At 43.1% G+C, this 15,226-nt stretch overlaps 1 protein-coding gene across 4 annotated transcripts in view; it reads left to right on the top strand.

The window, feature by feature from the left end:
* Positions 1 to 15,226, top strand: part of RBM20 (RNA binding motif protein 20) — an 80,322-nt gene that overhangs the window by 48,841 nt on the left and 16,255 nt on the right. For all 4 annotated transcript variants that reach the window (XM_048311764.1, XM_048311763.1, XM_048311765.1 and 1 more), the window contains exons 2-8: positions 4,136 to 5,315; positions 6,965 to 7,026; positions 7,182 to 7,273; positions 7,610 to 7,701; positions 11,528 to 11,671; positions 12,581 to 12,712; positions 14,531 to 14,610. In XM_048311764.1, the coding sequence (XP_048167721.1) occupies positions 4,136 to 5,315; positions 6,965 to 7,026; positions 7,182 to 7,273; positions 7,610 to 7,701; positions 11,528 to 11,671; positions 12,581 to 12,712; positions 14,531 to 14,610 (1,782 nt within the window). The remainder of the gene's footprint in view (positions 1 to 4,135; positions 5,316 to 6,964; positions 7,027 to 7,181; positions 7,274 to 7,609; positions 7,702 to 11,527; positions 11,672 to 12,580; positions 12,713 to 14,530; positions 14,611 to 15,226) is intronic.

Below are 15,226 nucleotides of genomic sequence, written 5' to 3'. Positions count from 1 at the left end.
CACATTTTGGAACAAAACTTATTAAAACTTTCTCATGCAAATCTTTTGACAGGTAGGTGTAATTATATGTAAAGGCAAATGTCTCAGGGGAGGGAATCAAAAATATTAGAAGATATGCAAGATTCATGGAAGATGTAAGAGAAATTCTGCACTGCTATGAATGAGTCTTTTTTTTTTAAAGCATTCAAATTCACACCCTATGCAGCATTTCAAATATTTATGAGTATATAAATAGTTGCAACTCAGATAATCAATTTATTAGCCCAGATTGTAAAATTTATTTCTTAACTTTGAAAGGTGCTGGGCAGCATTTTGAAACCCTTAGTTTTTCCAGTTGAAAATCAAGCTCCAGGTTGTTGGTCTGTTCTAATAGATATGTTTTGTGGTCAGCCTTTTCATCACTCTTGTAGACAGGATTGCTCAAATAATCCAGCCATCTAGATACCTTACCTCTGACACTGTTCCTGGATGCTAAAAGCATGATAAAGATTACAGGGATAGCAGGTGGGCTGAATTGATTTATGGTGATATGACCTTGCCAGTGTTTGCAATCCCATTGTGAGTGCTGAGATATCAATGTACCATGTATCAATGTATCAATTTCAACTCCTGTCTCTCAGAGCTGTGTGAAAACTTGTCTGGACTACAGATTTCTTTGTCGAAACTGTGCGGCAGCACTCCTGCCTGTCATTATTTTAGCAAAGAAAGACCATTTCTGGCGTTCCTAGTGGTGCTGGTGTAGGCCAGCTGTACAGCGGGTGTTAAATAAATAATTGCAGAGGACAACTTCTGTTTACTTTTTACATTGCTGACCTTATAATCGGGAATGTTTTGCACGGGATAGAGCTAACTCTGTCTGACGCAGGCCAATTCCCTCAGCACTTGATGGAGAATGAGAGCTTCATTCAGCTGCTTTCAATCATCTTGTGGCAGAGACCCCCGACGAGCAGGGGGGGCTGCCTTTTGGTAACCTGAGGATGAGCTGAGAGTGGGAGGTGTGTGTGTCCACATGGGGAATGGCACCCACAAAATACCTTAGCTGAGTGCCATTGTCACCTTGTGTTTGCACTTTCCAGTAGGTTAATAAGTCTGTAGCAGGATTATTTACAAAATTATGTTATCAAATACATAAACATTGTGGTGGTAGAATAGAAAGAAAGAAAGAAACTTTCAAAGCTGTGCACACTGGCCCGGTGTATCTCTTGTGCCATGTATTTCACAGCAGAACAGAAATCCTCAAATCCGGGTGTCTCTCTAAAAGGTGCTTTATGTACAGCTCTTCTCCAACCTCCCGTCTGCATATCTGCTTTTCCCACCGACCCATGAACAAGCCCTTCCTTCTTTACCTTGGTTAGATGATAAAATATTCTGTTTCTGCTGTGGGAGGATAAACTTTGCAACCCAAAACGCCCTGAAATCTGGAAATTCATAACAGACATGGATTTTGAAGGTTTGGCCATTCCCAAACCTATAGGTGCATGGGAACAACTGTTCCCACTAACTCTGTCCCTTTCTAAGTGGATTGGAGGCTGTGGCTTCTTCATATAAAATCCATTTTTCTGCAGGTAAAGTTCCCTGCAGCCCCAGTCTTTCCCTGGTTTGGACTGCTGGCTTGAAATCCAGGGATGAAGCTGGCAGGCGCAGGGAGCTGGTGCTGCCCTGCTCTGTAGCAGGGTCCAAAGGCTGCTGGTCTGAAGTGGCCAGAGCACTCCCAGTGCAGCTGTGCAGGGCACCCCTGGCCTTGCCTTCCCCATACCCAGCAGCAGAGCCCAAGAGAGAGCGCAGAGCTGGGGAGAGCCAGCACCCAGGGCATGCTCAGCTGGTGGTGTTCTGGCAGGGTGTGTGCTGGGCAGGTTCTTGGAAACAGTGCTCCAAAGTTGGTCAAAATATGAGGAGGCTGAGGCAGCTTCAGGGCTTGTGGCAGTATCAAGTGAGATGGTTTCTCTGGAGAGAGAGCCTGTGCCTGTGTCCAGCAGGTAGCCGCCAGATCTGGGAAGTGGCTGCAGCTGTCGGAATATGCACACTGCAGCACAGGCTTGCAGCAGAGTGGAATTAGATTGCTGGGAACAGCAGTCATCCGTGGCTCCTGAGCTGAAGACATTATATGCTGCTGGCTTTTTTTTGAGACTACTAGGCAGATCTTATTTGCATGCTTTGTAAAAGTTTTTAAAAGAGTTTTGCAGCTTACTTAAAGAACAAAAGGTATAACTAGCTATAAAATGAAACAGTTGTCAAAACTGTGGTAAATGCCAGAAAACATGCCATGAGTCAGGACATTCCAGATGCTGGTGGCACAATACAGCCTAGGCAGGGGGCCAGGCCATGTCTCCTGGTGGCAATGACAGTGCATGTGCCATTGTGGCATGCTGTACTTGTTGAGCCTCTCTCATCACCCAATGGGCTCCTCAGCATCTTTTATGGGTCCTCAGGATCTCCCGGGCCGGGGTGTGTGAGGCCCTTCATGTGGTTTTGACTGTACTTGCTCCCTGACTCTCATCCATAATCAAATTTACAGCAAACTGGGTTGTAAGTGAAAATCAGAGAGTAAGTGATGGAAACCACATGGGAAAACAAAAGGCACCTCAGCTCTGAAGCTGAGCACTGGTGTCAGCCTGTGCTGGCAGGGAGTCGTGTCATTACATAATGATGCACTTATCCAAATGGCGTTTTGTGTTTTGGGAGACAGATGTGCCTTGCAGTTGCTAGTGGAAGTTAAATGTTAAATATGAAACCCATTCATTTTCTCTTAGTCATACTTTGAATTTAAGCAGATGTTTTCCTAATTTGTGGTTTTCAAATGTAGCATGCTGACAAGACATTTATCATTAACTACAGCTTCATCCATGCAGTTTAGCAAATTCGCCAATTATTAACAGTGAGGGTTGCATGGTGGTTGATGCATAGTTCCTGCTACTTTGAAAGGCCTCAATTGAAACTCAATACATTTTTACAATATAAATTAATTGAGCTTTGGACCACATCCCTGTTGTGTGAGTGCTCTCTGCTCTTACTGTCAGAATGAACAGCCATTTGTAATGCAATGAGTAGCTGTGCCATCTGTGAGCAGAGGTGGTGGGAAGGGAAGCATAACGTTTTTCCAGTAGGGGCACGAAAATGACTGATAGTTTGGTGGTGGTGCTGTGAACCGGTGAGATGTCTCAAAGGTGTTTCCCAAAGCAAGGAACCACCATATGCCTGAAAAAGTCGTCTCCTATTTTATCAGCTCTGGAATTGAAGCAGGCAATTCAGTCATTTATTCATCCCTTGTATGAGACTTGAAGGACAACACTCAGTGTACCTCTTGTTTCTAGGATGTATAAAGACCTTGATTTTCACTGGCTGGCACTGCAGAAATTTTGCCTTACATTCCAGCTGAACGGGGAAAACTCTTCAAGACAGTCTGTTTGTAGTTGCTTCTGGCACATCATTCACTTTTTTCCTGCTCTGTATTTGCATTTGCTCAACAAAGAAACTATAGACTTTGTTACAGAACAGGCTGCCGTGCAGATCAGTAACGTGAGAACTGTAAACAATTAAAATAAATGCTTGTGGAATATTTCATCTTGCTTTATGCAGGCAGATGTGCTAGGTGGGAAATACCTATGGGGCTGGCTTTAAAATCCCATCTGATGTCCTTTTCTTCACATCCCCCTGCTTTGTGGGAAAAAGGAATAATGGTGATATCACAAGGTCACTCTAAGTGATGTCTTAGCAGGGAGGCTGAAAGTTGCAAGAAGTGCAGAAAAGGGGAAAAATTGCTGATTTGGGGATGATGTGTGAGGGCCTGTGTGGCCTCCATTCCTGGTCTTCATTAGAAGCATAAATCCTATGGGTGCTTAAAATGAGCTGAAGGTCTGATCCAGGGGTTGATGAGGGATGAAATGAAGGTTTTAAAGCAAGGTCTTTGGCATAGTTGTCTACCAAGTATCTTTTTGATTGAAAGAGATGCGGCAGCAGATGTGGAAGGGGAGATGGCTTGCTATGAATACATTCTCAATCACCCCTTTGCTTTCCCTGAGTTTGAATGCTCTAAATCTCTGAAAGCGGCTGTGTATCCCATGCCAGGCTTTAACAGGAGGTGAGCATACGTAGATGTGGGGCAAATTCGGCTAACCCAGATGCTGATCCTTTGCAGTGCTGCCAAGCTCCTGGAGAAGAGTCCGTTCTCTGTCGGTGCCCCAAGCCCCCTGCTCCCCTCGCCGGCGAGCCTGCAGCTGGCGCAGCTCCAGGCGCAGCTCACGCTCCATAGGCTGAAGTTGGCTCAGACCGCCGTCACCAACAACCCGGCCGCCGCCACCGTCCTCAACCAGGTGCTCTCCAAAGTGGCCATGTCCCAGCCGCTCTTCAACCAGCTGAGGCACCCCACGGTGATGAACGCGCCGCAGGGCCACGCCGCCGGCCCGCCCCAGGGGCCCGGCATTGCCGGCACCAGGTTCCCCTCCGGCGGCATTGCCTTTCCTGCCCAGAGCCCGGCCTTAGCCGCCCCGGGGGGAGGTCTGGGAGCCGTCCAAGCCCAGGCTCCCAATGCAATTGTCGTGAATCCCTTTGGAAATGTCATGGCTCCGACCTCCGGCCAGCAACCCGTGGTGGTGGGTCTCAACAAGGCAGATGCTTCCACATCTACTGCTGCAGGGGGCTTTTATGAGTACAACAAGCAAAACGCCGTCACTGCCTCCTCTCAGGCGTTCGCCTCTGAGGGGGAACAGTCCAGCCAGCAAGGCTTCCTCGCTGGTGGCACCCATACTGCCACCTCAGCTGCAGGGCCGCGCTACGAGAGTCACTTCGGGGCTCCCGGCCAGGTGCAGCATGAGGCGGCAGCGGCATTTCCCAAGGAGTCCTACGGGGCGGCGGCACAGCATGGGGCGGCACGGGCCTTCCCTAGCGACCCACACACAGGCTCCCATCCGAAAGGAGATCCCGGACCTGTCCTGCATGGCAGCAGTACAAGCAACCAGTGGGAAAATATCCCTAATTTCCCCAGCCAAAACAAGTCTGACCTCATGCCCGGCGACAGCCTGTGGCCGTCAGCGAGTCAGCAGCAGTATGAAATAAGAAACGAGCTGTACAACCCCGAAGAGCCGACACCTGACACAAAGTTCAGCACGGCCGCCCCCCCCGCCTTCGGCCGCCTCAACCACAGCGCACAGAGCTTCGGCAGCCCTTGCCTGAGGCAGAAGGAGGAGCGCAGTGGCGGCACGCCCGATCTGCCCACCCGCTCCCTGCTGCCGCACCAGCTAGGCGACCTCCGCGGCGTGGCCCCTCTCCACTTCCCCCACGTCTGCGCCCTGTGCGACAAGAAGATCTTCGATCTGAAGGTGAGTGGTTTGAGGGCGTCCCTGGGCAGGGTTGAGACCCTTGAACAGGCTGTCAGGTGACTGATCTGGCCACCAGCTCCTGCCACCCCTCACCGCCAGTGTCCATGACCACAGAAGTGCCCTGAGCGAAGCAGAAACAAAGGGCCATACTTTTGCTGAGGGTATGGTACGTCTGTTTCATGGTAGTTACTGGGGCTTCGAGATCTGGTTTTGTTCCACATCTTGCCGTGGAAGATGGTGAGATTACAGCAATGATGTGAGAAACGTGAGGTCTGAGCCGAGGTCGTAGCTCACTTCATGGGCTCAGAGCGGGGTGGGGAGGAGCTTGAAGCTGATCCCCCAATACTCAAGCCAGCGTTGCAACCCCACGGCTGTAGTAGTTTCATCTGCTTCTCCCTTTCTGATCCCAAAGGCTTCCCCCTAACAGCCTCATGGAAGCAGCTTGCTTAAACGGACCAGCACATTCTTTCGATAAAATTATTTTAACTATTCCTCTGTAGGAATTTTTTCTTCCTGGTATCTCACAGGAAAATTTAGGGCTCAAGGTCCCCAGGGACTTTGACCTGAAAGCAAGAAGCTGCTCAGAACATGTGGTACAGACTGTGCTCTCTCTCACTTCTCTGTTCATACTGCCAAGGGAGCTCCAAATTCCGTCTCACCCTCAAGAAACAGCTTCCCAGTTTCCCAGGCAGTGCGTTGTCGGTCATGTTATATAGGTCAGATCTGGAGGAGGCCACTTAAGTGGCCCTCTGAGCCCCACAGCCATCCATGGTTGTTCTGGCTGCCTGGTGAGCCCTGCTCAACAAGTCCTCATGACCTTTTCTGTCACATCACAGGACCAGCACCTAACCACAAAGGCATGTGTTCTCATCCTGACGGTGGCCTGACAATAAAATTATAACAGCATGTATGTAGGAAGTAAAATGGCTAGCAAATTAAATAGTACCTGATCCCTACACACCCTGGGGATTTGGGATATTTCAATATATTTGCTTTCATATTTACCTTTTACTCTTTTAGCAACTGCTTGCAAAAGGTTTTGCTTTGATTACTGCAGCTTTCAGGGCTGGGCTGAAGTAGCCCCTGTCTAGGGCAGGCTGGACATTTCTTTTTTTCATTAAACACTTTAAAAGGGCAGGGGAAATGTCATTGCAATGAGTTTTGGGGGATATGTTAGTTGGTGTTTGATGCACTGGCTCAATTGGATCATAGAAATGTAAATAGCTAAATGTACTTCAACAAATGTTGCTGATCTAGTGAAATAATAAGCACTGCCCTGACTGCCCTGAACACTGAACACCTTCTTTATGGGCATTGCAGGAGTTGAGAGTGCTTAGCACCTTGCAGGATGAGGTCTTCAGCAAGAGTGGAATAACTTAATTACTAGAAATATACTGAATTTAAAAGCTAATACAGAGAAGGCTTCTGTATTAGAAGCCTTCCTTTTGTAAAGTAACTGATAATTTAATGTTCAAATAATGAATCAGTAAATGCATTGGATGAAGGTGGCTTGGCTCCAACATCACACAGTTTGATCTTCAGCATCTCAGTATTGGTTTTAGAATAAGGTAAACTGAATGGAGGAATAATCTCTTGTAAATTTCTCTCAGGATTTTTCCTGTTTTCATTGTCTCTTTGTTTCAACATAGGACTGGGATCAGCACATTAAGGGAAGTCTTCACATCCAAAAATGTATGGCTTTTTCAGATAAGTAAGTATTATTTTAGAGTCACTCTTCAAACTGAATTGCTAACAGAGCATCTCTTACTTCAGTGGTTTTCCACCAGGAATTTCTGCCTAACAATTAAGTTTTAATATTTTTGGCACATTATGTATCTTCCTAAAGTTCTTTTCTTTCTTTTCCAGCACTGGTATCCGGTGTATGTTAAGCTCAGCAGATGGAACATTGCATTTATCAGCAAATAATGCAGCAGTTTTCAATCCATCTAGTATCGAAGGTGAATGGTTGTATATGCAATAGTTAAAAATACTTCTTTTAATTGGAAGGGAAACCAGTCTCTGTGGAGAACTGGGGTTTTTTAATGAAATGTTATAAAAGTTTCCAAGGAAAAATTTTGAGAAGTTGTGCACAAAAAGGCTAAAAGCCAATACTGTGCCTTTGGAAATACGAATTTATTTTTCTTTCAAACGGTAACTTCTTTTCATAGTACAAATAGTTTGGTGTAGAGACTATGAAATTACTTACTATATAAATGAGGCATTGCTTACTGAGCACATTAATGCAATTAATATGACTCAAGATTTTAATGAAATACGTGTAATCCATTATTTAGATTATCCATCAAATGTTGGCACATCTTTTATCGCTACACCAGCAAGATCCTTTGGCCAGCCAGGTCCTACATTTTCTTCTCCTCCATCAGGGGTGAGTTCCTAAGCAAATTGATGTCTGTATTGAGATTCTTGTTGAAGCCACTTATACTTGAATTAAAACCTGAAGGCTTTAGTTTAGACAATAATCTGAACATTCAGTCTGTTTTTTCAACTTCCCTGCAGTTCTTTTATGCTTTTGATTTTGACCAAATATGAACTTAATTGTAGTTTTTGTTTTGTTTTGGTTTTTTCAGTCCTAAAAGTTGTTCACTTGTCAGGGTTATTTGGGGAGGTGGGTAAATAGGTTTGTGTGTGTTTTTCATTGACTTTTTTCCCCCATTGCCTGAGTCTTTTTGACCCAGGAAGGTCAGCTTGGAATGAAGATTTGGATTAGTTTTTAGTTACCTTCAGTACTGACCCCATCAAGCAACCTTCTTTCTCTCTGGTTATTTATTCATAGCAATTGCTTTCTGCCTCTCTCATGTTGAGGTCCTTCTCCCAAGTGGCAAAGATAGCAGTTGCAGCTTCACTGTTATTTGCCTGGAGGTCCCAGATCAGTTCATTATACTGGACTAACTTTTCCTTAGTTTATTTTAGTGTGGTATTTATATCCTCTGCTGTCACTGGTAGTCTTTCAACAAGTTTGCTTTGATGTGGAGCCTTCCATGGTTTAGGTTTATTAGTCCCTGCCCTGCATCCTGCATTCAACACAGGTCCCCAGTTATATTGCTCTAATGCACACTTGAATTCCTAGCTCTATAATCAAAAAATACCAGAAGAAAGAACCAACATTGAAAGGGCTTCTTACCCTGACAAAGCAGAAAGATTTTAAAAGGAAAAAAAAAGGAAAATAAAAGCAAATCATACTCATAATGAAAAGACAAAGTTGTTAGGGTTAAAATGAAACTGATCACATATCAGAAAGTTACAGCTAGAGCTGGACACACCAAAGACTTATATTAGGGCATTCATGGAATAGCAGCAGTAATCCAGGGGTTCAAGTTTTCACCTTGTTAACTTTTGTGTATATATCTCTCCTGATGTGATCTCAGACACTCTGGAAGGCCAGGCTGAGTTGTGTCCCTCCAGTTCACATCAGGCACTGCTTGCAGAAAGGTCACCCAGATTTCCTTAATCCAACCAATTTTCTACCATGCAGTTTTACTATGCAAGAGGTCATTTGAAGGGGTTTCAGCTTCTGCCTGTCACAGACACTGTGAGTGCAGGCGAGCAAAGAGGAGAGCTGCTCATGACAGCTGCCTCCAAGGTCAAAGGTGGACTAGCAGTGGGTGCAGAGGAATGTTCCTTTTCATCATGTCTGTCAACTTTACAACAAATGAAATCACTGCTAATACCAGTGTCATTTCTCTTCAGAATCTGTCACTATTTATCATTTAAGCTGCCTGAAGAAATCCTCCTTCTGAATGACCTGCAGTATTTTGAGACATAAAAGAAACAATAACTTTGATTTTCCTGGACACTGTAAATCCCTTTTTTCTTCAGAAGCTCATTGGATGAACAGGGAGCTATATTAGAGGTGTTAAGACTGAGTTTGCCAGCTGTCATTCACTCTGCAACCCAGGTGGCTTGTAATTTATTACACCTTTGCACGGTAGTATTCACTTTCAGCTAAGCTGCTGCCATTTAACTGAGCAGTAGGAGACTACACTTGACCCTCCATGTAATCATAAACAAAGTGTTCAGATTTCTGGAAGAGCTTGCTCTGTGCTGTCCATCTGCAAATAACTCTATCCCTCTTTAAAAGGCAAGGGCTACCAGTCTTCACTCAGGCATGGAGAGTCATTAGCACTGGAGGGATGAGATTGGCAGTTTCTTACTATCTTTAGAAAAAATTCATGTGATGCTCAAGAACGGGATAGAGACTTTGAAAAGCAAAAAACAACAACAACAACAATTTTTTTTTTAAAAGCTGTAATTAAAAAATCGCCAAATTGGATGGATGAAATAATATTGCAAATAATATGAGGTGCATTTTGCTGCTGTGCATATATATATTTTTTTAATTTGTTTTTTTGTAATAGCCATGCAGCTGCCTTGGTAACCCGTGGTAGACATTGGTTGCAAAGAAAGTTAACTTTGAGGCTTACTGAAAATTACATTCAACACCTGGCATGCAACAGCTCCTCTAACTTCCTGATTGTAGATACAGAAGGTGTATATTCCTTTTCTGGCCATGATTTACAGCTCTATTTAATGAATGGATCCAGTTTAACTGCAATCAGCTGACAAGATTATTGCTTGGTACAGCCTGTTGATTTCTGGCATGAGTATGTGACCACTTCTTAATCAAGAACTGCAGCAGGTTTATGGCATAGCACTTTAATTTAAGCCATTGCCAATTGTGGGGAAGTGGCAGTGTCTTACAGTTGTTTGATTTAATGTACTGAGGGCTGTGGGTGGGAACATGGGCTCTGGAGCCAAGGCAGGGAAGAGCTGAGCCTTTCTAGTCCCATAGATTCTTACATACCATCATTTAACAGATCAAACAAAACAAGCAGAAGGTGACTGATGACCTGGGGTGTTCTTACACTGGGACTGCATTTGATGTTTCCTTTTCCTCTAGCTGTAGTTGTGTTCTTCTGTTCTGTGCTACATGCTGCCTTGCCAGATGCATGCAGACATCACTAGCTTTTCTGTTCAAGTGGAGTTGAGTTGCTTCATCTTTTTTTCAGGATCAGGTCTTTGTCATTTTTCTGCTAAAAAAAATATCTTACTTCTGGACTTTTGCACTTCTTTGACTTACCTTATGCACCTGGGTGGGCTCTGTGAGATGCAAGCTAAGTAGCAGATCACTGTGTAGTGCAGGGTCCTAATGCAGCAAAAATACACAAATGGTTAAGTGATGAAGTCTGGAGGGAAGGCAACAGGATGGAGGTGTAAATAAGATAACATTAGCTCTCTAACTTGTGAACTTGCTGACAAGCCAAACATTTGTGATGGCTCTGGTGAACTTGATCCCCATCTTCCCTTGAATGGCACAATTTTAACTGAAGGTAGAGTTACTTCTTCAGTAAAATCCTATTGCAGAGGTCATAAACATGGAGGTAGTCTGGAAAGATTTAATCCTGCGTGAGTGATGTTTTGCTTGTCATTAGCTGTGGTAAATTAACTTTCTCTCTGGCTGTACCCTGCTGCCTTTTGCACAGGGAGTGTAGAGCCTGCTTTCCATGTCAGAGAGATGGGCGGCTCTTTCGGAACTGCCTCAGCACTCCAAAATAGACTTCCACCCTTGGGAAGCGATCACCACTCCAGTGCTCTGTGCCTGTGCCAGCCCAGTTCGGGAGCTCTGCCTCTTTGCATGTCCAGTGCTCACTGTGGCCCTGGGGGGTAAAAGCCTCTTCCTGTGTGTTGTTGCAGTGAGAGGGGAAAGTAGCAGGTTTTCTACCCCCAGGTACAGCTGTGTGTCCTCTCACAAGTTAAGTGGGATCACTTTTACCCCTAGCCCAGTCTGTTCCACGAAGAAGGATTTAAATTCAGTCCCTGCTATCCTGAACACCCATGTAGTCACCCAAACTGATTCCTAATATCCATAAATTCAGCAGGGACTGCAGTGAACAGTTAGTTTCTGCAGGAATATCATTGCTCCTGTCTGAAGGACAGTCTCCCTTTTAGAAATCCTCTCTGGACTTTGCAAAGTCCCGGGATGGAGACTCAATTGCAACCTGAACTGCAGCTAAACATTTCCCTTCCCATTTGCACTTCTAAACCAGGATGTTAAAATGCAAGTTTTTAAAGAATATTTTTTTTAATAACAGGTACACAGAGCATTTCATTTTTTTGCAGAAATGTAAGATGTTATCTAGTGGATAGAGTATCTAAGATAAAAACATTGGTTTGAGTTGAGCTTTTTTTCCCAGTTTCCCCAGAGGAAATCTACACTGGGTCGAGTTGTTCACATTTGCAATCTCCCCGAGGGAAGCTGCACAGAGAATGATGTCATTAACCTGGGCCTCCCATTTGGAAAGGTCACCAACTATATCCTCATGAAATCTACTAATCAGGTACTGTACATTTGGGGTTACCAGTGTTGACATCTATTGGCATAAAGACATAAAGATATGAAGACATAGAGACATGAAGACAGAGTCTTTGGGGAAAACCTCTTATTTAGTAATAGAAACTTAAATATATGAAGCCCACTCTCAAAGTTAAAAAAAAAAAAGGTGGTCACTGATTGGATGAGGACATAAACATGACTACTGCCTTAGAGTTCTTGTTTAAAAATCCCAGAAATCTCAATGAAAAAGTGTTGTAAAACTGTACTTTTGCTAATTTTTTAAAGTGAATTACTTGGCTGCCTTCTCTAAGCCGTTTGTTACTTTCAGACTTCTCTTAGTCTTAGCTTAAGTCTATCCTAAGTAGCTTAAGTATACCAGTGGTGTAAGCTGGTAAGAGTAGAATATCTTCTCTCACTTTCCTGCAGCAGACAAAATGGATGGATGTAGAATCCATGCCAGTGGACAATGTTTGAGATTGTAATGTTTAAAAATCACAGAATCATAGAATGGGTTGGGTTGGAAGGGACCTTAAAGACCATCTAGTTCTAACCCCCTGCCATGGGCAGGGACACCTTCCACTAGAACAGGTTGCTCAGAGCACCATCCAGCCTGGCCTTGAACACTGCCAGGCAAGAAAGGTTAGATACCAGTCATTTAAACTAAACCAGCTTCTAAGGTCACATATTGGCTTTAATAACTGGTTTGAAATCATTATTTGCAGTTTAAAAAAGACTGAGAAATGGATTGAGTGTTACCATTTCAGCCTCAGGCCTGGAAAGCTACCCAGTTTTGTAGTATCAAGACATTTTGCATGAGAAGAATCCAGAGAAAATTTATTGTGCTGCCTTTTCTCTCTTACACTTTGTATTTTTAGTTATGTAATAGATTGTAAAGTTCTCTCCATTGTGCTAGGCCTTTCTGGAAATGGCTTACAGTGAAGCAGCCCAAGCCATGGTACAGTACTACAAAGAAAAACCTGCTATGATAAATGATGACAAGTTACTTATTAGGATGTCTAAAAGATACAAGGAATTGCAGCTGAAGGTAAGATGGTCATTCCTGATCAAATTATGTGAGTTTCCATGGCACATCTGGAGAATACATTTTAAAAAATTCTTGGTGATTACTCATTTCTAATTAATGCTTTAATATTATAGAAAAAGAAATTAAGAAAGATAAATTAATGAATGTATGTTATCGATCTTTTACAGTCATCTGCTTGCTCTTATTCTAAATTGTAACTCTTGGAAGAGACCCCATTTTCTCTGATCCTCTCATACCATTATTTCAAAAATCCCTTCTGAGCTTCCTTGTGAGAAGGCTCCCTACATTGCTTGGTCTAACAAAGGTCTAAAACACAGCCATGTGTAAGATACAATATGTCAGTAAAAATATGATGGTTCTATCCTTTTAGTTAGGCATTAAGCCAAGAACAATGCTTTTTTCACTGCTTCCATGCTTGAGCCATAGCACGATCTTGACACCAAGCAGCAGTAACAGGACTAAAAAGCACACTGATTTCTTTTTATTTCTTGTGAATGATCTATATTATAAAGCAAGATTTTTTTTTTTTCCTTTAACATAGAGTCAAACCAGAGCAATATTCTTTAGACTTTCTGTAGAGTGTGTGACACTTCTATTGTGGACACTTGAGTGATGTCCAAAGATCACTGCTCTTGTGACCATATTTATAGAGGCTTATATACTGCCATGTAATGCTGAGAGAGTAATTTTATTTCATGGTGACTCGGACCAGAACTGGCAATGCAGAGCTTAAAAGCTCCATATTGTATTACCTAACACAGCACAAAGTTATTTTATAGAACAACTCTGTAATGTTCCAATTTACTGTTAAGGGTCCTTCTATGAGCCTTGAGGAAAAAAAGAAAGGAACTTGGATGGTTTGGTTTGATCTTTGAAAAAGCCTCTTTCTCTCCTGTATGTGTATAATAGTTTAAGGAGACTTAAAGGAGTTGACAAAGGTTCATAAATCAGGGCAGCTTTCCTAATGTGGCACAGTGAGGGGTTCAGATGTTAGGTGGTGGAGATTGTGCATCTTGACAGAGAGGCAGGAGTTACCCAGGAGAGTGTGATAGTTTGCCTAGATTCCAGGAAGATTTTTCTGCTTTTCCAGTGACAGTTTTTCAGGTCATGGAATTATTTTGTTCTGCACAAGAAAGAAAGCAAAGAAGTAAAAGTACAAAGAGGGAAATATGCATGAGCTATATACTGTTACAAACTGCTGAGTTCCTGCATGCTTATGTTGCTCATCTCTGTGTGCTCCAAGTGTTTGAGGAATTGAGAGTGCTCCAGCCTATGTAGTACAACCTACGTAGAGTAATCAACACTCCAGTACACATCTTGCACTTAGCTTGTCTGAAGCTCCTCTCCTTGTCTAAACATAGTCCTTCAGAGCTATACTCCAGAATGAGTAACTCTGAGATCAAGAGAAGGCAGTTCATACCTAGAGGATCAGAGATAGGCTGCTATACATATTTAATTCTGTATATAGAAAATTTTCTGGTTTGTTTCCTCTTAGATCCAGTACCTAGAAAATGCTCTGCAGTGATTGTGCAACAAGGAAGGACAAGCTAGTTTTCAAAGCCTGTTAGAGCAGCCAAGGATGATGAGAGAGTGCTACAATGTAATGGAGCAAATTTTCCTTTGTATCATTTTACTGCTTCGATCATGATATTGAGAAGCCAACTGCAGAGAAGAGTGTAACCACAACACTGAAACTAAATATTTCTAGTTATGGTGTAATTGAATGAAGCATGGATACTGTTTCTTGAAGGACAAATCACCTGTGTCAGCTTGGAGAGTAGAGCAGCATGCTAAAAACAGTGTCTTTGTTTTTATTAGAAACCAGGTAAGAATGTGGCTGCTATAATCCAGGACATCCACTCACAAAGAGAGAGGGACCTGCTGCGTGAAGTGGACAGGTAAAATTTCTCCATAGTTTGGAATTAGAAGTCTCTAAACTTACAGATAGAAGAAGTATTATCTGTATGCTTCCCTCTCTTATTTCACTGGCTTTCCTAATTCAGATTTCACTTATAAAATAGTATATATTTTTATATAGTTCAAAAGTAGGTACAGTATAATATATACTGTATAATGAGATCCGATTGAAACTGTGCATGTTATGAAAATAACTCTTTCCTACTGATTATGTCTCAGAAAATATGTCTGGCATGTGAAGAGCACAAAAATGAAGCTGTTCCACTCTCCTCCCTGTTGAGTCAAAAGCGTAAGGGCTGGGGGTGCTTTGAGACCAAGTGGGAAGGAGGCAGTTCAGAATAAAATGTATTTGGGTACATATCTGATCTGTCTGACTTCTGGAACTTTCAGCAAAATTGGAGAAGAATCACAGTCCTAAAACATCTCCTTTAAACAGATGGCCTTTGTCACTTTTGTGTCAGAGATGCCCTAGCTGAGTGAGTATTAAGGCTACATACATTAGGGTCATTGTAAAGGTATTAACATATTATAAGCTTTTAATGCTAAACCCCTATGAGACGCTTTTAAGAATGAATGAATATATTCTTGACAGTTCTG

Source organism: Corvus hawaiiensis, chromosome 8 (genome assembly GCF_020740725.1).
Source record: "Corvus hawaiiensis isolate bCorHaw1 chromosome 8, bCorHaw1.pri.cur, whole genome shotgun sequence".
Classification (NCBI taxonomy): Eukaryota; Metazoa; Chordata; class Aves; order Passeriformes; family Corvidae; genus Corvus; species Corvus hawaiiensis.
The sequence above is the reverse complement of the archived record's forward strand: the minus strand, read 5'-3'. Positions and strand labels throughout refer to the sequence as shown.